Source organism: Glarea lozoyensis, assembly GCF_000409485.1.
Source record: "Glarea lozoyensis ATCC 20868 chromosome Unknown GLAREA9, whole genome shotgun sequence".
Classification (NCBI taxonomy): Eukaryota; Fungi; Ascomycota; class Leotiomycetes; order Helotiales; family Helotiaceae; genus Glarea; species Glarea lozoyensis.
The window spans coordinates 1,567,118-1,589,195 of NW_007361004.1; the positions used below are offsets into that span (position 1 = coordinate 1,567,118).

Genomic DNA, 22,078 nt, shown 5'->3' on the forward strand with positions numbered 1-22,078 from the left:
GTAACATACAAGGTAAGTAAGGAAATGCTAAGAGAATTTCTGCTGGTATGAAGAATTTCAGATGTCTTTGACTTAAGAGAGATAAATCACGCCGCATCAAGACGGAGGATAGATCGGGAAACTATACATATAGAGCAATATATCTGAGAGGAACGAAACTGGACGGAGAAGGTTCCTCAAATGCTCGCTCCCTCAAATGCTCGCTCGAATTCATGACCAACTTACAAAAAATACACCGTGACGGCGATCTGTCGCAGATATGTACCTTGCTCAATTTTGTCAAGCAAGGGTAAGTTTTTGCACGTAAACTAAAGCTCGCTTGATGCCTACTGGTCATTAATACTCATTATCATTAATATCATCATCAGATTCCTCCTTGCCTCTCAGGAGCTTTCCTTCATCTTGCCACAAGTATTGCAAGTCCACCATTTGTCTTCCATGATGGTGGTACATCTCGAACATGTCCATGTCGAATTCTGGGTGTCTGGTTTGAAAGCCGTAGCAGCTTTCGGTCTAGAGGCTTCCGCTAGCTTTTTGGTGACCGCCGGCGGTCGCTCTGTCGTGCATGCATCACAGCATAGATAATTGATAGGATTATGTAGAGTACAAATTTCACACGTCCATCCCGTCATTTCAGATGCTGATGAAGAATCTGGAGGCTGGACTGCCTTGGGCATTTCGGGCTTCGATCTTTTGGAGGAAGATTCACCGACCAGACGGCTGATATGCTTGGGGGCCTGTCTCGGAGGAATTGGTAATGACTGCGACGGACTTGCAGGTTTTGAAGATGACGGTTCAGTCTTGATCCGCTTCGAAACACCAACAGTGCCTCCCCCATTTCCTGTTGGATTTGCGGGTGTAGAAGGTACATAATTATCACCATATTCGTTTTTCTGGTCTTCCTGTATCAACTCCCAGACAGCAGCGGCAATAGCTCGATCATTTGCTTCATCCTCTTCTGCCTTTGTTTTGAATCCATTTTGTACGGCTCGGGTAGCAAGATATTCAATCTCATCGTCATTCTTCTCGGCGGAACCACAACCTTTCAGAACCGTACCGCGACGCTCAATAGCATCGACAATAACTTTCCGTATATCTGTTCCGACTCTGAGCGGTCGTCCACCTAGCTTTTGACCAGAGCCCGATGAGAGAGTAGCGCGCTTCTCCGCGGCTGCACGCGCGAGCCTTCTGGCTTCATGCATCGGTATTCTTCTTCCTCCGAGTTGACGCCCATTTGACAGAAATCCTTCGCCACTGTAGCCCTTAGACAAAAGAGCCTCGTATTCCTTGCGCTCTTGATCCCATAACGCGTGAAACTGTTCATTGTGAGGGCCATGTACATTATGTGCGAGCTCATGAAGCATAGTATCGACGACTTGTTCGATTGGCAAGAATTGGTTTACGTCGCTAGGATATCGCAACCGTAGGCATATCTTCTCACCACGGTTCTGATTTATTCCTGCATACAGTCAGATAGCTGAAAACTCAAGATCACCACAACTCACCAAGCAAGTTCTTTTGATCAGGGTAGAACTCTGCTAATATACCCACTGTCCAGTTGCGCGCTCTCATGATAGGCTTTACCAGTGAGGCTATCTTCCTTAGAGTATGTAAAGCTTCTTTTTCTCTGCTTAAGCTCTTGAGATGTGAATACCCATGGACTAGCGCATCGTGCTCCATGTTGACGACTCTTGTGTCAGGATCTGGCGATTGTAGGATATGCGCAACGATAAAATCGATGGTGCTCCTGGTGCTCACACTGCGCATAACAAGGTACTTAATGTTATGAATCAATCGCTAGTTGACAAAGGAAAGAGCAGAAAGGAAATGAAGCAAACCGTTCAGTGGAATTTTCTAGAGCGCCAGTCAATTCTCGAGGGGCGAATGTAACTGATCATTATTCGATGAGGCATCGCGGGTCGCGTCAAATGGTGCCTGGACCTGGATTACTAATCAAACTTTGGTGGCTCGCTTAAACCACTAAGCACATTCCGGGTTTGTGTAGAAGATAGTATATCATATCTTTCGACGGATATTGTGACTTGAATAATGAATTTTATGAAAATTGTCATAGTCTTTGTATGTAGTACAATTCGAAGTCTATATCTCAATAATCATGAACAGAGAGACGAAAAGCTGCCAACAACCTTGGAAGTATTCTGTCTCCATACCAAATGTCACCCGCAGGAGTTGTTCTTTCGCTATTCACTTTCATTTCAAGTGTTTCAGCTTCATATTAAGGTGTTCTATTGCTATTATTGCAGGAATGTCTTGAAATTAGTGTAGTGTGCAAAGTTTTTCCTGATGATATCTTCCTGCAGTTTCCAGATTATTATTAACAATTCGCATCACTACTTGAATAAACTTTGATTCTCAGCGCTTTTCCCCCTTATGTTATCTGTTAAAGCTCCCTTGATTCTATAACACATGTAAAGTGGTATCAGAAAAGTTGTACTAGGCAAAATATGAAAGTTGAGAACCACATTTGTAGAAGTCTTGACATGATTTTACTGGAAACTTCATACTCATCTTAGTCATAGATTAACTACCTTTGGCGAATGATGAATATTCCTACATGTTAATGTAAGCTTTTGCGATTGATTTGTATGTTAGAACACTTCTGGTTGTCGTGGTATTTTCGAAGGTTTCTCGAAAAGAAGATCCAGATATGTGTTCGAGTTGTAAAACGGCGCACACCTGCACCTAGAGCATCATTGGAGGCCTAAGACTCAACTTCTTTGCAATCGTTCCAGTTTGCCTTGAAGTCTCATCAAGCCTAGCATAGATCGCATCAGTCCAAACACTATGAGACCAGAAAGTCGAACAATTCGAAAGCTCACGGCCTTTGCAACCGATCATTTGTTTCTCATACTGAATCTTTAAGCTTTTAATGCTGTTGGTAAGAGTCATTCTTCCAGTCCCCGTAATTTCCGGCATCATTCGGCCAAGTGATGAGATTCTTAGTCGAATCAAAAACGCAACGAGGAGTTTGCTATGTCACTCGTTGATACATAGTTTTGTTGCATTAGATCATATTTCCATTAGTATTTCTGGAAGGTTGAAAAGAACAAGCATCCCGAGCTCGCTGTACGGCAATCCGAGGTCTCGACATGATAATCAGTTCTCCTGCGTACATGTCAGCTCCACGCCTGCCGATCCTGCGACACAAGAACACCTCTATGGCCCTCTGCCGGTGTTTTGATCTGCGCAAAATGTAAAGACAGATTTGTGACCAAGCAAATCTATGCCCGCGAGTTTCCGGGGTTGCTGTAAAGCTCTTACAAACAATTAGCACAGACGTTCTTCTCTAGGAAGGTGAGTAACCTGTGAGCATGCGACGCGTTTACAGAACTGTCAGAGCCTGGAAAATGAATCCACGTATGTTGGTGCCGGACCGTTATCGGCGGATAGCTCGGTGTCAGATTCTTGGGCCATTAACAGTGCCGAATTTGCATCGGGATCGAAGTTCTTGAATAGTGCTCAAATAAGTCATTCGCAAGTGCACCGACGATGTAACATAATGATACAGAACCATGATCTTATGATTCTCGGTATTTAAATCTGAATCAAGTTCCCGCATGAGCTGTCATATCATCTGATTATCTCGATTGAAGAGCATGCAAATCCTACCGAGCTTGCTGTTCCCACTCTGCACGAAGTCAACTGCACTGACAGCTCAGTGACCCAGGGTTTTCTTACCGTTAATAGAATTGGAAGTTGTCGTTTGTAAATAAGTTCGAGCGCATCAGTATGCAGGTGAGTTCAGCATAAATTCAATATTACCGCATTAGCGTCCTGTCCCAACTCTACTCACTCTGGATTACTACTTGCAGTCGATGTGATTTAACAAAGATATAGCAGTACTGACTCTGTTGGACGCAAATTAGCTCAAACTACTATATGAAATGGAATATTATAATGCTCTTACGGAAGACGTTAGAAAGAGGGAGGGAAATTACGTAGCTGCTGCTTCATAGAACATTCTGAGTAAACATGTTGCTGGCCGCCACTATTTACTTACGCCAAGTACAATCGTGTCGCATGGAATTTTAGTTTCATAGATGTCCAGAACATGGAATTAGTGCTGTTGCAAAGGCTATCTGAGAGTGCTAAACAATTGTTGACGCTTCCAAGGATATTGCATATTTTCGTCACATCGATAAGCCGGTAAAGATGGCCAGGTAAAGCACGCTTCTGGAACCCTTCTCAACTTCCACATGGTTTAAAGGAGGGGATACATAATTGTGGTAGGCGAGAACGCCCTATCGTCAGCCATGGGAAGTTGTTGAGCAATAGCGCAGCATGGCTTAAAGTTGAGCAAGTGCCATTGACAAAGTTAACGAGAAACCCTGCGTCTTCACCCTTTTGCGAGTCGCACATTTTGGTTTGTCTGACGGCGTGATGCATGACCATGGTGCTGGTTTCTGCAATGTAACGCAGGGTTGTTTCCATCCATGATCATATTATACCATCTAGTTATATCATACTAGGAACTGGCTATCAGAGTCAGTGGATATCGTGACATAGACCAACCCCAGGAAAGATATTCCTACACGGTGTGCACCCTTTGAGTAATTTGCACATTCCAAGACTTCGACCGTGGCTTCGGATTTTGATAAGCAAGTACGATTTCCTTATACATTCTTGGCGATCTCTGAGGATAGACGATTAGTAAATCTGTTTCGAGATTATCTATGACGGCTACAGACTGCTTTGACAGATAATTAATTTCGGGATGTTGGTCTGATCTCGCAGATCTCAAGTCATTAGTACCGGCTCCCAAGATAAGCGTTTTCGGCCGAGGTATGGCTTCTGCTAAGAGCTGACATCGCGTTGCACACATTCGTATCGCAATACTCCTTAGATGCAATACTATTCCCCCTTCTATAAATGTGACAAGATCTTTGTACGTACGTAGCATGTCCAGGCAGCCAAAATTTTGGTCGATATCCTTGCTACCGTCATTTGAAATAAGGATAAGTTACCAGCCGAGCCGAAGACATGAAGCACGAGAAGCCGAGTATATCTGTGTAACAAATATGTCAGCACATATTCAATGTTTCAATTTCTTCAAGCTCGGAGCTAAACGGGTAGAATATGCTTAAGATAGTGTTGATGGAGAACCTACCCAATACGGTCCTGTTACATAGGGTTTTGTGTTGTATGAGAGGAGATGTGGCTTTGGCAGAGACACTTACTTCAAATCCGCTTACGATGTAAAGTAAAGAACATTATAGAACTAAAAGATAGGGGTTCTTTCTTTGCTTCGTCCAGCGAATTTAGCACGATGAGGTCTGAGAATCAGTTTCATTGGGACTCTTTCAATCTAAACAGAACTAAATTTTATTCTTAATGAATTAGTTAGAATAGCTGATAGTAAGATAAAGCGAGTTTTTTGTTAGCAGGAGTACCTGATTTTATGTCTCAGATGACAAAAAGAATGGATGTAGGGAAGAGTCTTTGATGGAGTTACAACAAGTCTGCCACCATAACATCTCACAATCTGCTCTTGTGATGAACCGAAGCTATAATTATAAGATCCAACGATGCATTTACTATGATTATATCACAAAGAGATGGCTCCAGTACATGTTTCGGAAAACGAAATAAGTGGCGCAAATTGTGGTCGAGTTGTCGTTGTCGTCGTTGTTGTTTCAATGAACGCGGTTTTGAAATGAGAGCCTCGAGCTTCCCCGCATTTTCGGATCACCAACCTCAAGCTGCACCCCTTCAACCTAAAAACAACGACAACGAATCGTCCGCAGAGCATTATGTCGGCAGACGATCAAGCGTTTTTAGATGTCGTAGGTTTTCAGTTTACCTCTACTCCATGTTTGCTAATCAGTTTAGCTATCGTCAGTCCCAAACGAAATCAAACGATACACGAACGATGTGGCGGATTATGTGGATAAACATCTCAGCCACGTCTCGAATGTCCTGAGAGAGACTCTATCATCTTCACGGTGGATTCCAGAGTCTGCGAGACCCAGGCCACCTCCACCGCCTCCGAGGTCGTTCGTGCAGCAGGTTACTTCACCGAGTAGTCTTTACCAGCGATTACATAACTGGGTAGCAGATCACAAGATCATCACCGGCATTGTTGTCGTAGCTGTTGGAGGGGTTACATATCATATCATTCGCAGACGTTCGAGCAGAAAGAAGCGCAGGGCGAGACGGGCTGGAAATGGAGCCCGACTTGAGGTTGTGGTTATTGCTGGGGCCCCTTCCGAGCCCATCACGCGATCGATTTCCTTAGATTTGGAGAGAAGAGGGTTTGTCGTGTATATTGTGTGCAATACCGTTGAGGAGGAGATACAAGTGCAAAGCGAATCAAGGCCGGATATCAAGCCATTGATGATTGATATTGTCGATGTAAGAAGATCCATCTCACCTACTAAGTTTAAATCTAATAAACAAACAGCCAGAAAGTGCCCGCGCTTCTATTGAGCGGTTCTCAATACACCTCAACACACCGCATGCTGCCTTCCAAGGAGCAAGACCCCATCGCTTAGAGTTCCGATCTTTAATCCTCATACCATCAACAACCTATCCATCACAACCGATAGCCACACTCTCTCCTTCGACCCTCTCGGATCTATTCAATACCCGACTCCTCACACCAATCCTCACATTACAAACCTTCCTCCCACTCCTCCAATCCCTACCATCAAACCAAACACATCCATCGTCCCGCAAAAAGGCCGAGCCATCAGTCCTAGTCCTCACACCATCCATAATCTCGTCCCTCTCTCCAGCCTTCCATCTCCCAGAATCAACCATAATCTCAGCCCTAACATCCTTCACCACTGTTCTTAAAGCAGAACTCAAACCCCTCAACATCCCAGTGACACATCTTCAGCTTGGAAACTTCGACATTCGAGCTTTCGCACCACATAACAAGCAACTCACACTATCTGGAGCCAGAGCAGAGACCCGTGCATGGAACGAGTCGACTCGTGGTGCATATGCTCGGAACTACGTTAATACGACTACAAAGTCGCCATCTCTGGGACATGGTAGTTCCCTGCGTGAGCTCAACAATGCAGTTTTCGATTCTATGGTTTCCGGACGTGGAGGCGTTGTCCGTGTAGGCATGGGAAGCTCTGTATACGGCTTCGTCGGCCGATGGGTACCCAGCGGGTTAGTAGCTCACATGATGGGCATGCGCAGCGCCACTTCTTCGCTTGCAGAGTCTAGCAGCGGAAGCGAGATTGGGGTGTCAAGTAGTGGAGATGTGAGTCCTGGGTCTGGAAACGGATCCCATATTGGTGTAGATGGGCTGGAGAGGAGCGAATATGTCAACGTGTATGAATATAAGAATGAGAAGGATGTTGAGGGAGAGCATTATAATTGAGGGTTAGGTTTGTGAATATGGGACCTTTGGCGTTGTTAAGAGCGGGGTTTGGAAATGGTGCTGGGAGTTGTGGGAATCGCCGTAACTATTAATGCCACTCTTACTTGAATATCAGCAACTTAGATTTTCTCAGTTTGTTAATGTTCTACACGTTCTGACCTGTACCTACAATGTGTCACTAAAACAGAGCAAATGAATCTTCACTAACGTGTATGTAATACGGGATCTCAAGACTCCGTGGAAGGATCAACAATAGACAACTTGAGGTACTGAGAATTTGTTGCACTTCGCTACTTAATAATGAGCGCTTTGATATTGAATCTAACCCGTTCATTCCACAAAGCTATTTAAGATTCGAAATACACTAGCTTTGTTGCATTTCGCTACTTAATAATGAGCGCCTTGATATCGAATCTACCCATTTATTCCACGAACCAAATTGTGCTCCTTTTTCTCAGCGGGCAGAGCAAGAGCTGGCTTGAGCATATCCTTCCTTCTATTGACAGACGGGACGGAATATGATTGCATCGTGTGCGATGGACTAGCTAAGTCACACATTTTCCCGGAGCCGCTCTTCCATAGAAACTGTTTTGTAGAGATTCCCGTGGGGTGTGCGAGTTTCATAATGATCCCGCGCCTCCCAGGAGTTGTGTATCCCATGTAGTGAGGCGCAAGCGGCCATGGGATAGGCGCGGCAAAGATGCCAAATCTTGGGACATCGAGAATATATCTCAAATCGAAAATGATATCGCTCGATCTTCCCATGGGGCGTTCAATCAACTGGGATTTCCACTGATCAGCCTGTGCTGGGAATCATGATACCAAAACGTTTGGGGCTTTGGTAAAGTCGTGGAGTAGCTGACCCGATGCTGCATATAATGGCGTTGGTGGCTGGACCAATAGCGTTCAACCTCTCCATTAATGTTGAACAGCATCTTGTCTTGCCTTGGCTTGGATATTTGGTGCGATGTCCATCGTATAGGTGCTCACAAAAGCCATCTTCGTTAGTGCCAGTTCAAGTCCAATAATGCCTTCATAGAACCAATTCGTCAACGGATCATCGATTCCGATAACAAACATTCTAGGCGCCCAAGAGATCGCGATCTATGGGACGATTATGCCACCGTCGTATAAACGAAAGAGGACTTGAAGTTGACGGGTGAGGTTGGGTAAAGCACACAGCCATCAAGGATAGCGACAACCCGTGACAAAAAGAGCCATTTCCCCCACGTTTCAACCGTGTGGTATTTCATCAATACCCATACCGAAAATGCAGTCATGCAAGTTATATTCCCCAGATATTGATCAATAATGACCCCTCCCTCTTTGACGCCTCTGATCACCACCACCTCGTCCCCTTCCCCCACCAAATCCTCCTCCTCCATGCCAGCGGCCACGACCTCTACCACCACCTTCTCCGCCTCCGAACTTCTCTCGTTCTCGCTCCTCCTCACGCTCCGCATTCTCTCTTAAGATTCTTTGTTCTTCGGCGACTTCCTCTGGATCCCGTTCCACTCTGACAGTAGGCTTGGGCAAATCTGTCGGCCAGCGTGGGTGTGCTTTCTTGCATGTCTTGCCATCAGGACAAAATCCAGCCAAGTAGAACTCGCAGAGAATCTTTCGTACGTGCTTTTTGGAACAATTCGGACCAAGGGGACAAAAACCCTTGTCATAATGGGGGCATGGCGGGAGTTTAGAGTTTGGATCGATGTGTAGATATAGACACTCATCTGCCAGGTGAAATTAGTAAGGTCAGCTCCACTAGAAGAAAGTAGTACTTACCGCCATTGGAGCAATAACCATTGCGTACAAAGAAGTTGCACTCCGGCATCTTACGTAGATTGTATTCGTGTAAAAACTCGCAGCTCTCGCCCTTCTTGCACAGACCCCTCAACCAATGTTTGCAGACCAGATTGTTGAAGTTGGAGTTATTGTTGGCAGAGGTGTGCTTGTCTGGGCAAGCTGATCCCAACGGACAGTGCCCTTGCAAATATGCCTTACATATTGGGCGGTTTGGTGAGAGGCCATGGCGATAGGTTTGGAAGAGGAAAGGCGTGAACGCGAAGGTATATTCCGGGGCTTGATGTTCGAGGATCTGGCGTGAGAGGTCCTTGGGACCTGGTCCTCGAGAAAGTATAGTGGCCATGGCAAATATTATCTAGCACCAGTGCTAGCATACACCACTGAAGTACACGACCTCGCAAGTCTCTATGAATAGTCTCTGATATACGGAGAGGTGCTGCGGGTGAAATCGCAATATAATATCTAGTGCTTTGAAAGTGGAACGAGTGGAACGAGTGGTACGGGATCGGATCGAAGTAAGGAAGGCAGGTGGCAGAGGCGGTTTGTCAGCTAGGAATCGCACTGCGCCGGAGAGCTTCGAATGCAGATACTGTGCTGCAACTTTGGAGGTTCTAGTAGGAAGGGCGAGAAGTTGGTGTCGTGATTTGCTCGCAATAGGAAGCAAGGGTAAGTTAAGCTCATAAACACCTTGATGGAAGAGGTTGGATTCTGGACTGCAAGCGAGATGGGAGCCGACCTCCACGTGACCAGTGGCATCGTCTCTGAAATAGATTCTTTCCTTCCTAAAGACAACAAACACAATCTCTTGAATTAAATAACGTACAGATACTCCGCGTCTTCATTTTCTTTGGCATGCCTCTCTCAGTATCACAACGTCTTCTCCCTACATACGCCGCTTAGCATGCTTCCGTATCGAGCTGCATTGCATTCTGCTTGGGACACTTTGAACACCAATGAGGTACAGAAATCGACCCGACAACATGGGGGAATGGCGACGTCGCAGGGAGTGAAGCACGAACCTGGGATGTAAAGTCTGGGGTCTGCAGATGGCGTTTTGGATCTTTCATCTGGGTAGGATTCAGCGTTACTTTGTACCTCTGTACTACGTACATTGACAAAGTAAATGACGACATCGCAATATCCAACAAACAACCAAGCCTTGCGTCCTGTCCAGCTATCACTAGCGTGGTGGCACTAACTCATATGCCTATATGGACGGGTGTTATAGCCGTTACTGTACAATGGTCTTCGTGTGGCATATACAGCTATCATACCTATGGCTATACCTACATTGCAGCTATAAGGATCACCGTGCGGTCGACGTCGTGATCTGTTCCAGGAAAGTCTCGGTCTTTACCCCACCTCCTCAAATCAGCTAATCTGATCCTGCTGAATGACCTGGCGATTGCTCCTTTGACCGCCCCGTCTTACTTTCCATGCGGCAACCAGTACTCACTCTTACTATCACGGTGCTAGAGGACGCAATACGATACCAATAGGCTCACATGACGACGAGATGACTAGCTGCCATCGATGCAAGTCACCTATCTCGGGAAGCATGCTTTACAGTAGTTTCTCCCTCTCTGCACGTCAATTGCGACCTGTTGTCATCTTGTTAGCGCTTGGCTATCTTTGAAGTGTTGCGGTGAGGACTGCTAGTTGGAGTGCCCCTCATTGCCCCTCCGATCAAACGACGTCGCTTCGGATCCACTCCCCTTTTCGCTGTCGGTGCAACACGAGCAAGCCAAAGACGACCCTTCCCAGAACCCTTCGAGTATTACTGCATGGTAGACATGGCACCAAATGCAAGAGTCTGTCTCCTCATCGCTGGTACATTGACCCTTTCAACTCGCTGTGGCTTCACTGACATTCTAGAGACCGGGGTCAACCAACCGATGACAGTAAAGGAACCCCTGTTCAATATTCTCCGATTGCCAGCTGTCAATTCTCGCGAAAATGACCTGTTACTCCCAGATGCTTCAGTATATTCCTAGCTATCGAGTGGTGCCATAGGATTGTATGCTTGCGGTAAAATCCCTGCCGAGCTTGCCAATTCTTCTTGAACAATTCTCGTATGGATAAGCCATACAGTTGCGGTCTGTCACGCAAAAGAGCGAGTCAGCATTTGAATATAATTGTGATCGTCAGAATAAAATGTGGACGCCCTCTTCAAGAAACGATCCAGCGCCTTATTTCTGTTTTAGCCGAAGAGCCACAGATGCATGTTCTGAGGGCTAATGCACCTTGCAAACAAAGCCCGAACACGCAAGAGTTTTTCAATTATCGTTTCACCCAGCAATTATATTTCTCCAGACATACCCATGCCACTCAACACATAGTTTGCTTGCGGTCCGCTTACCCACGTACATACTGGCCTTGCAGTCGTCCAACACCGGCGATATGGTTTCGAGATTCACGGCCTCCCAGATTGAGGGGAAATGCCGTTTTCGAAACCCCGTTATGGAAAAATCCCCTTTTGCAACCGTTAAGTGCAGTCGGAAATCCACATCTGATATTCTTTCTCCAGGCATATATCATGCGAGTAAGTTGAATGGCCCTTCTCTTCGAATCGCTCAAGACTGTCGATATCGTTCGCTACTGTTGAATCCCGTTTCATTGAAACTCCACACACACCTCGACAAACGCTCCCTTGGCCCCCTGTGAAGCCAGTCACAAAGTCGCAGCTGCCATTTCTAAGGAATCCTCCTAAGCTCGGCAAGTGTGGGCATTTGTCTTTACATCAAGACTCAAGAGCAAGGGCTTTTCTACAACGCACATGTTCTTCATATAATGCCCCGAACCTGTTGAGTCAAATGGACCATCCCACCGGTGTCTCAAATTCCTTGTGGTTGATTTCTCTTTCTGGCCGACTGCATTCAGCCCCTCAGGAGAATCACCAATATCCTGTCCCTACCTCGTGTTGGAAGGAACGCGGCTCAAGCTAACTAGCCGGATTCCGAATTACAACCTATCAAAAAAGCTCAGTGGTCGAAAAATCCATGTCACAGATTTGTTGAACATCGGCTCCATCACTTCTCAGAATCAGACACTAAAAGCAAAACGGGCGAAGGACAATTGTGTACAGCAGAAATTATAACCATCACCCTAAGATGAATACAAGTACCTACTACGGACCGCCACCCCCACAAATCCCATATGGGACAAGGCCGGATCTCCGAAGACCATCACAACCCTCACTGGAAGCAAGCATATCCAACCTTACGCGCATCAATGCCGTTTATTATCCCAATTATCGCGTTTACCGCGACGAGACGCCGGCCACTTTGAATTACAATTGTATCAGCCACGTTTTTTATGCTTTTGCTCACGTTTCGGCTGATGGGATTGTTTCCGTAAGTGGGAAGTAAACCTACGGTCCGTTCCATGAAGCTAATGACTTGGTAGTTAAGCGATGAATGGGCCGATTTAAACATGCCAGTCGATGGAGCAACAGGATGTTTAGGATCTTTCATGCGATTGAAAAATGAACATCCATATCTCAAATTGATATTGTCCATTGGCGGTGGAGCAGCAAGCCACAATTTTGCTACTGTTGCATCCAGTGCATCAACTAGAGATAATTTTGGACGGTCTGCGACAGCCTTAGTTCAGGCTTCAGGATTCGACGGTATTGATAGTAAGTACTAAAACAATCTCATCAAAAATCGAGCACAAAAGTCTAACCAATACTTAGTCGACTGGGAGCATCCATCGGACGATCATCAAGGTCAAAATTTCCTCTCACTTCTTGCCGCAGTCCGACTTCATCTTCAGGATGATCGATATATTCTTAGCGCAGCATTACCAGCCGGCCAGTGGGCATTGCAGTATATCGACCTATATAGAGCCCAAGACTACCTTGATCTGATCAACTTAATGGCCTATGACTTCGCAGGATCCTGGTCTCCACAAGCAGGACATCACGCTCAATTGTATCCTGGACGATCCGACGAGCCTTCCGGTTCTGCTGCGGTAGAATATGTTATATCTAGAGGCTTTCCACCGCAGAAAATCGTCCTTGGCGTTCCAGTCTATGGAAGATCTTTTCTAGGCGCACATGGACCCCGTTATCCGTTTAATGGAGCTGGGGGTGAAGAGGGAACCTTCGAGTACAAACATCTCCCTAGGGACGGAACGGAAGAAATTGTCAACACCAGGGTATGCGCAGCATTCTGCACAGGCGGAGATGGTGGTTTCGTTACCTATGATAATCCAGAAACTGTTAAAATGAAGGGAAACTACTGCAGAGAAAAGGGTCTCGGAGTAAGTTAACCTTCAAGCGCGCATCGCAACAATAATTGACATCGAACAGGGATTATTCTACTGGACAGGCACGGCCGACGTTTCAGCTGGTCCTCGATCGCTGATCTCTGCTGGTTTCAAAGCCCTACACGGCTCCTAATCGTTCCGTTTCAATCATTCTCCCAGGCCTCTGTACAATACGCACTTGTGATTTTTCTCGGGCAAACGGGCTATAGACAAGCGAGTTTATATTGCATTGGATGGCATCTTGCATTGCATGCGACGGGCTAGACGAAATCCTCCATTCTCCAGACCGACGAAATTTAATAAGCATACTCACACCAAATCCTCGGAACGATTTCTTTCCATCGGGATATACCCCGTGGGGATGATGATTTGCAATGTGAACGCCGCACATGTTTTGACTGCATAGGGTGACCCCTCTGTTGAAGGTTGTGGTGTGGGTGATGCACGTCGATGCTTTTGGTGGGTGGAGGGTGGGATTGGATCGATGTAACATTACGTTTCGTGGTAGATACTGGTTATTGGAATGGACGTTTCTTTGGATTTGGGAATCTGGGGAGTATCCTTGATCGTATCGGATTGCGCATGCATGATGGATCTGTTTCGTGATGTGATTGGTTTGGACTGCGGAGATCTTGCGAGAGGCTTGCGGCTCTTTGACTTGTTGGCTTTTGTTGCGAAATGGTCGTGTGTCTCGCGCTTGCTTCGTGAACCAAATGGAATTTAAGAAGGCTTGTTTCTTGTTTCTTGCTCCTCTTTTTTGATTGATCCTTTCACGACGCCTTGACTTACCTACCTAGAACATTCACATGAGATGATCGCTGTTGGAAGGATTCCATTTATTCTTTTTAGAAAAGTAAATAAGATTGATGACTTGTTACAAATGGTAAGAGCTTAGCTAAGTATATAACTTTCGTGGGCTTTCTATCATAGTTTGAGTGTCCTCCATAGTTCTTGTAATTCAATCACTCCTAATAAGTTACAGTAACATGAATTAGAACAGCTGAAAATGATCATGGCGGCGTATTGATCATGAACCACTGTTTAGTTTACGACAAGGAAGCTAAGGCAGGGTCTATTGGGACCATATACTATAGTAGGAATAACATTTTCTCAGATCTTTCCCTATACGTGCTCGGAAACGTTCGAAAGTTTCGAGTCTGGAAAAGCTTTCAATCTACGACAATATAAATTTGTGCAAATATATGGCTACATATCCATCCGTCGCACTTCCATACAGTATCCTAATGAAATACCTAGGCCCTAATTCAACATCATCCCATCCTGTGTATATGGGCAATTTCCGATGTATTTTTAGGATCCCCGCAAGAGGCATATACATCTGAGACATGCCAGGTTATTCCTAAATCAGAGTTTTAGGTGGTGAGAGCTGTCTTTGATAATCTATTAATGTTCCAATATTCATACAACTTCATTGGTCAGCATCGAGGTAAGTCCCGTGACCGAATTGCACCGAGACATCTGGGTTTTCCTGCAGCCCCCGGTTCCACATGGCAACCGATCTCAGGTCGATAACACGTGGAAACAACACCTGCAACTTCAGATCATCAGCGCAATCTTCATTGTCAAGAACACCAGACTTTGCGGGGAAATGCCATGGATTGTTCGGCCCGTTGAAGTTGGCACGAAATGTCTAACTCAAATGAGCGATTACGTCACGAATGCTATTTTCAGCCATCAGGCGGGTGTTACACTTGAGATGGTGTAGTAGGCTAGTACAGTCTTCACTTACACATTACCAAGGATTGTATTTTTCTTTTTTACACATCTTGTCTCATATATTGCTTCTCGGAGGGTTGCTTTTTTGCTTCATTGGTGTATTGCTCTTCCGCCTTCCCCATCTTCCAGTCACTTTGATATTTTAACTACAACGTCACCTCTGCTGGGCCATCAAGCGAGACACAAAAATGTTCTGAATACTTAACATCTAGAGGCAGTAGACTGTAGTGTGCGAAGTTCGCGGACGCACCATCTCGAAAGAATTCTCCCTGATTCCTATTTCAAAAACAGCTGATCAACCGAGCGCGTTGTGCTCGTTGCATTGCTCATTCGCATCACTTTTTTGAATCATAAGCATTATCATCTGGATTCTGGTCATTCAGTGTCGACCTTTGCAAACGTAATCGGGCCATTGAACTACCTACTGTTTGTGGTAAAAGCCACAGCAAGTGACAGCACCATGTGCGGAACGAAGTCAAACTGATGGTGTTATAGTAATATATATTACCAGCAACAGAACGACTTTGTTGCAGACACAGCATTCGTATTTTCAGACACCAACACTAGTTACTTCTCGAAACGTACCATTTTTCCAACCTTTTCACGATTACAAGTCATCATGGTTACCAAGACAACTCTCAATGTGGCTTTGAAGAATCAATCCAATTCTAATACGATATTCGCATATATCACGGGACTAGCACTCGACAATGGCAATCAACGAGTTATTCTACGCTCTGACGGAAAAACACCATATTATCCAAGCTCTCCAGCGAAAGTAGGAAGTCCACTGGAAGTTGATTGTGGCATACCACTTGGGCCACCTGGTTCGACGGCTGTTGTCACTATTCCTCGGATTGCGGGTGGACGCATCTGGTTTTGTATGGACGACAAACTGACTTTCCTCCTCAATCCTGGACCGGGGCTCATCGAGCCCTCAGTCTCAAACCCTTCCGACCCAAATTACAACAAGAACTGGGGTTTCTGTGAGTTCACATTTAACGACGCTCAACTCTTCGCGAATATCTCCTATGTCGACTTCGTCTCGATTCCAATATCCATGACTTTGACAAACGACGCCGGAGCTAGTCAGAGTGTTGCCGGTATGCCAGCAAATGGCCTCCAAACAGTTTGCGACAACCTCGTCGCTCAAAATCAAAGAGACAACGCAGGTTGGAACCAACTTATCGTTAACACTGCTGCTGGCAAACCTCTTCGAGCACTAAGTCCGAACACCGGCCACGTCATGAACCAGAACCTCTTCGCAGGCTACTATGATTCCTACGTCAACGCCTGCTGGGACAAATACACCTCTACTCCCCTCAAAATCGACACACAAGCTGAATGGGGCGTTGTCACCGGCACCGTCAAAAATGGACTCTTAATCTTCCCTGGCCTCGGCACGTTCGCTAAACCATCAACCACCGACATCTTCTCCTGTTCCACAGGTCCCTTTGGTGGCTACCCTAATAACGCCGCTGCAATGGGCGCGATCGGTGCTCGTCTTGCTGCGGCGTTGAATAGGAGCACGCTGTTGAGCAGTGATACGCAGCCAACAAGTGATTTTAGCGCATATTACGCAACGACACCTACAAATTACTACTCGAGGATTGTACATGCGGCGAATATTGACGGGAGGGGTTATGCGTTTCCTTATGATGATGTTGGCGCTGGTGGTGGCGATGGAGGAGATCAAGCTGGGACTGTGTTTGATGGGGCGCCGAAGTTGTTTACTGTTGCGGTTGGAGGGAGATAAGGGTAAAGCTTGAGGATTGGGGTATATATTGGTGGATTGGGATCTTGACGTTTGTTTATAGGGGGGTTAAGATGGGGGACGAGGAATATGATATATCAAACACTCGTTCACTTGTTGATCAGATCGCTATAGTATTTTCAATTACACTGCGATGGAGAGTAAGTTACGTCGTACAACTCATTCCAAAGTATGACATCTTAATTAAACAGCGTTCTGCTAGATCAAAGACAATTTCACTATGTCAGGAAATAAATACGTGCCTCGGTCAGCTGCAAGCGAGTTTCGCCAGCTGGGAAAGAGTCTTTTGAATTTCACAGGGGTATTCGGTCGATATTTGGGAGCCCTTTTACTTCTCTACGACCGTCTAAAGAAAACGCGCTCCCCTCGTAATCTAATTCCCTGCCCTAACCGGCGAGGAAGGGGTCAGTCACTATCTTGCAAAAAGACTCGCCCGCTAGTCGAAAATGATCACCACTACTACTATTCATGGTCACAGCATCTACGTTCCCTTTGTTAGACAAGAGTAACATTCTATTTCTACTGTAAATCTTTAAAGAGCTCGCTGTCACATAACCAAGAACGTCTCTCATTCAACTACAAATAAGTCCTCTCAATATTGCAATGGTAATGACCCCCCCTGACCTCTAGAACACACCCCAGCAGCCACTGACTCTTCCACAGATCTTCATATCTCAAACGCCTTGTAAGTTCATGGATATCGCAATTGAGCACGACGATGCCTCACATTCCGATCCCTGATTGCGTCAGCGAGTGTAGATCTGGGGATTGGATCCTGTTCACTCCGTATTGGCTGCCTCCCTACTTCGCTTGGTGTAAAGAGGGACCGTGAGGCTTGTTGGGGAATAGCTTCTCGGGCGTTTCGTCTTGGTGGTAGGGCGTTGCCAAGTGTATTGAAGCTACTGGTTGGTTGCTGCTCTTGTCGAAGACGCAGTGGACTAGGATCGACAGGAACAAATGAAAAGAAGTCTGTGGCAGTCGGATTCCCAAGTTGGTCTGCTGACCGTTCTCGCTGGCTCCTGCTGGACTCTGGAGTAAACCGTGTTCTATGCTGTGATGCGCCATTTGGAGTACGATCTCTTTCTGTACGATCAGTAAGTCTCGGCAATGGACGCTGTCGACCCCAATCTAGCATATCAGCTCGCGCTCGTACTCTCTCTTCTTTGAGACGTGCAAGATTGGCTTCGTATTGTCTGTTCGCTTCTGACATCACTCATTCTCCTTCGGCCCGTTGCTCACGTTGCCTTCGGGCTTCGTTGAGGTTTGCACTGGTTCTAAGCCATATCCTTTCAACTTCGCGATTTGGTAGCTGATCTCCCTGTTGAGCCACGTGCCATGCAGCTCTTCTTTGGGCTGACTGAAGACGCTGTTCGTAGTACCTATCACGGCCGCCAGCAGTATCATATTGCTGGTTTATCCTGTCCTCCCAAAATACCGCTTCGTCACCGGGATTGTCTTCCATAACTATCGCTTCATCCCCCTCCCGAAATTCCATGTCGTCCTGTTCTCCTCCTTGTCCTGGGAACCCAAATAATGGGCAACTGCAGGTGCGTGGTCGCCATTTAGATCCACAAAGGTAACACCATTGAGCCTTACAACGACAGCTATGGAATGTTAGTACTCAATATGATATAGGCAACTTGTGAATTGGGACTTACGTGATATGATTACAGCCACTCTTGCGACTGACTATCGCTTTGCACGAAAAGCATTCGCGCCAACCGGAAACAGTTGCCAAATCAATAGTTGCTTGATGATCTTCATCCTTCGTAATCTCCGAGCAGTCTTTCCCTATATGAGCAGCCGACTTGCAAGAGATACAAGTGATGGTCTGACAGGCGGAGCAAGTCCCAATATCACCAACAACTTCTTCTTCTTTGAATGGAGCTGAACATCTCGGATTGGAGCAAAATCCTTTCGCCTTGGTCTCCACTTTCTTTTCTTCGTATCTCTTAACGAGACCGGGAGTTAGGACGAACATGAAATTCTCCAATGAGAGCTCTCGTCCGCAGCAAGTAGCAGGAAATCGAGTGGTGTCGCTGAGAGAGTTGGTGAATACCTTTATGGCGCATTCTGCGCAGAAACCGTGTTCACACGTCCAAGATGGTGCAATATCGTCGATTTTGTAGGACTCGAAACAACTTGAACATTTAGGGTTTTCTTCTGGAGGTTCTGGGGAAAGTGGTGGCCTGTCCATGGGAGTACCGATGAGCCTTTCGAATGGCAGCGTACGAGTTGCAGCACGGGATGATTCTCCTCGTAGTAGAGGGAACCTGTCTACGTGGGGAAGCAATCTTGTTTCTAAAGTGCCAGGACCTGGGGTTCTGAGGTAATCTGGAATCGTTCTGAATGGGAGACGAGTTCTACCCGGCGAAGTAATCTCTGTTGGTCGCCATCGAGAAGCCATCACCGAATCATCGCCTCTATTGTATTCTTGAAGCTGCCGGGACGTTGTCTGTCCAGTATGTGAAGCTGTTTCCGATGGGAAGTCGAGGCCTTCAATCGGGACTTGATCGTCTCTAGGAAATTCATATCGTGTAGTTTGGTTCAGTCTCCCACCTCGGTGAGCCTCACATGCTCGATTAATGACGGCGGCAATCCCATAGTCTTGATGATTCATCGCCTCCTCGAGATGAAGCTGGAAGGTAGTCGCTGCTGTGGCATCATCCATGCCATCGAAGGCTCTTTTTAGTGTCTCGAAATTCGCCGTTTTAGTTTTTTGTGAAGCTACACCTGGGTAAGCTAAGAACGTAGGTAGTGATAATGGCTCTGTGGCAAAGCGTACTTGATCTGAAGAGAAATTGTTGGAGTAAGAAAGTTGTCAGACTTGGACGAGAAGGGTGGTTTTGTAGACCAAAAGCCTCGCTCGAATGTGCTTCCTGGATTGAATGTGATTAAGTGACCAAGCGATTATGTTCAATGTGTGCGATTAGGGTGCAAAGATGGATTCAGTCGATTGGACTCACTCGTCTGAGTGAACAAAATAAGACGGCTGGTGTTGATTAAAGTTTCTGTGATGATACAGAATTATTTTATAACTAGATCCAGTCACTGTGCATCCTAGAAATTCAGCTAATTCACCTTGAAACTTACTCGATATCTTCCTGAGACTCACATAAGCCAATCATTCAATTATCCGGTTAAACATCTCAAACTCACTATAGGACAATCATCTATTTTACAGTGAATCTCCCGATTTTTGTAAATTCCGCCCTTCATAATCTGCTGAATGAGGAGAGCAGAAGTGTGACAAGAGCAAACAGCAACGCTAGATCAATTTACTTCTGATAAACTTTTCTTTGGAGAACAAAACTAGATTAAAATTACTTATCATCGAGTTTACTGTATTAGAGAGGTTTTGCAGATTTTGGGATTACCGTTTAACTTCCTATTATGGTTTAGTACTATAGTTTTATGTAATTCATACTTTCTCTCTTTCGGAGCTCCGATAGAACTTTATAATCCCAAAATCGCGTTAGGGACTATATGGTCCCATGGGATTAGGATGGGATTAAGAAAGTCTATCCTAATTAGGAAGTTATTTGGGTCGAAACACTCTCTTACGTACTAAATGACGAACCGAGTCCCAAAAGCTGTAAAACCTCTTATTTTGAAAATAGTAATAATTATATAACTCGTAATCATGTAATCATAATCCCATAAGTCGCAAAACCTCCCTATTGCTTTTGCTTTGAGAACTACTCGACTGAATGGGAAAATTTTATTAATGAGACAAAAAGACACACTCGGTAGGATACGCTTCATTTCATATAACTATAAGATGATAAGTAAAAGAGGGAGCCAACGAAAAGGAGAAATGAAAGATAACTGCTAGCAACGAGAGTATTATCGGTAGACGAAGAATCTAGCGAAGTAATGTTGTTTGTTATTTTCCTATTCGAAATTACTTGTAAACAGGATGATATATTTGTAAGCCTACAACTCATGACCCTTGACTATTCCTCTTCTGAATCGCTTCCCAGATGGTCCTAGGCGATCCCTCCTTAGCTTCTCCTCCCTTCGGCTTCCACATAGCCCAGTACTCAGTAGGTTGGGGAGTCAACTTTTGAATCATTTCATGCCGCTCTCTGGTACCATTTTCTGCGTCCACTAGAACTTTCATGAGTGTCATGAAACCAAACTTCTGATACAAATTTCTACCAGCATCGGTGGCCTCGACGTAGCACTCTACGTTCAGTTCATCGGCAAGCTTCATACCCCAGTCTAACATTAGAGATCCGACGCCTTTCTTTTGATGGTCTCGTCGAACGCTTGTGTCGTCCATTGCTGAGCACATATCAGTATTTGAGAACATGCAGATATTCAAGTGTCGTACCAATCATTGGGGTGTTCATCCAGCTTGCCCTTGGGTAAAAGCACTGAGTCAAAATCTCTTCTGCACACTCTTTGCCTTCTATATCGTCACTCGGCCACCACGGCAGCTCAATTCTCGTCGCTCCGGCAGGGAACGGTGCAATTGAGTACACTTTCCAACAAATTGATCCAACAACTTCTCCTATTGGAACGTGATATACAATTGTTTTGCGACTTGCATCATCGTTTCGAAATGCTGCCCATGATCGTTCTTTGTCAACTTCGATGGTGGCTTCAATATCTGCGATACCTTCGCCTAGAAATGGCCCATGATTGATACGGATGATCGAAGTGATGGAAGGATCATTCCAGACTTGGAACGTGAGGTCAATTAGTGCGTCGTGCTCTTCACGGCTACTCACTTCTTTGAGAACGTATTCTGACATTTATGGAATCGTAGGCTGGGTGAAAGCGGAATATTAAAACGAGGTCTTCAATATTTTATTGGCAAGAGAGTCGAGCATAATACATATGTTCAACTAAGGGTGATCCCACCCCCAAAGCTTCGCGTTCTTTTTGCGATAGGCGATCCATAGTTGGGTGTGTTGGTTGCTTGCAATCGCTTAAGTCCGTCTTTATCCTGCACTGCAGTAGGTGGTACGAAACATATGCAGATTACCCAAGGAAACCGCTACTGGTGTGTCATTAGTGAGCTTTCCAAAAATGTATTTGGTTCCAAATTCGCAGGACTAGCCCTGACTTTGCAAGGCCCCTTTGTATACTTCGCGTAGCACAACCAACAACCATTTGTACACAAAATCATTTAC

The 22,078-nt window shown here is 45.6% G+C and overlaps 7 protein-coding genes across 7 annotated transcripts; 3 read left to right on the forward strand and 4 right to left on the reverse strand.

Annotated features, from left to right (window-relative positions):
- Positions 1 to 383: 383 nt before the first annotated feature.
- GLAREA_08461 (Ran BP2/NZF zinc finger-like protein) lies at positions 384 to 1,680 on the reverse strand (the record flags this gene model as incomplete). Its single annotated transcript, XM_008090505.1, has 2 exons — positions 384 to 1,459; positions 1,506 to 1,680. 2 exons carry the CDS (start codon positions 1,678 to 1,680, stop codon positions 384 to 386), a joined length of 1,251 nt encoding a protein of 416 aa, XP_008088696.1.
- A 4,091-nt stretch (positions 1,681 to 5,771) lies between these two features.
- On the forward strand, positions 5,772 to 7,354 carry GLAREA_08462 (NAD(P)-binding Rossmann-fold containing protein; the record flags this gene model as incomplete). The annotated part of the gene is made up of 3 exons (XM_008090506.1): positions 5,772 to 5,804; positions 5,851 to 6,372; positions 6,422 to 7,354. The coding sequence occupies 3 exons, from the start codon at positions 5,772 to 5,774 to the stop codon at positions 7,352 to 7,354; spliced, it is 1,488 nt and encodes a 495-aa protein (XP_008088697.1).
- Positions 7,355 to 8,659: 1,305 nt separating this feature from the next.
- On the reverse strand, positions 8,660 to 9,500 carry GLAREA_08463 (CCCH zinc finger; the record flags this gene model as incomplete). The annotated part of the gene is made up of 2 exons (XM_008090507.1): positions 8,660 to 9,084; positions 9,137 to 9,500. The coding sequence occupies 2 exons, from the start codon at positions 9,498 to 9,500 to the stop codon at positions 8,660 to 8,662; spliced, it is 789 nt and encodes a 262-aa protein (XP_008088698.1).
- Positions 9,501 to 12,267: 2,767 nt separating this feature from the next.
- On the forward strand, positions 12,268 to 13,559 carry GLAREA_08464 ((Trans)glycosidase; the record flags this gene model as incomplete). The annotated part of the gene is made up of 4 exons (XM_008090508.1): positions 12,268 to 12,510; positions 12,563 to 12,794; positions 12,852 to 13,420; positions 13,470 to 13,559. 4 exons carry the CDS (start codon positions 12,268 to 12,270, stop codon positions 13,557 to 13,559), a joined length of 1,134 nt encoding a protein of 377 aa, XP_008088699.1.
- Positions 13,560 to 15,782: 2,223 nt separating this feature from the next.
- Positions 15,783 to 16,919, forward strand: GLAREA_08465 (carbohydrate binding family 6; the record flags this gene model as incomplete). Its single annotated transcript, XM_008090509.1, has 1 exon — positions 15,783 to 16,919. One exon carries the CDS (start codon positions 15,783 to 15,785, stop codon positions 16,917 to 16,919), a length of 1,137 nt encoding a protein of 378 aa, XP_008088700.1.
- Positions 16,920 to 17,628: 709 nt separating this feature from the next.
- Positions 17,629 to 19,608, reverse strand: GLAREA_08466 (RING/U-box; the record flags this gene model as incomplete). Its single annotated transcript, XM_008090510.1, has 3 exons — positions 17,629 to 18,119; positions 18,177 to 18,541; positions 18,596 to 19,608. The coding sequence occupies 3 exons, from the start codon at positions 19,606 to 19,608 to the stop codon at positions 17,629 to 17,631; spliced, it is 1,869 nt and encodes a 622-aa protein (XP_008088701.1).
- Positions 19,609 to 20,880: 1,272 nt separating this feature from the next.
- On the reverse strand, positions 20,881 to 21,697 carry GLAREA_08467 (Acyl-CoA N-acyltransferases (Nat); the record flags this gene model as incomplete). The annotated part of the gene is made up of 2 exons (XM_008090511.1): positions 20,881 to 21,224; positions 21,274 to 21,697. The coding sequence occupies 2 exons, from the start codon at positions 21,695 to 21,697 to the stop codon at positions 20,881 to 20,883; spliced, it is 768 nt and encodes a 255-aa protein (XP_008088702.1).
- Positions 21,698 to 22,078: the final 381 nt, after the last annotated feature.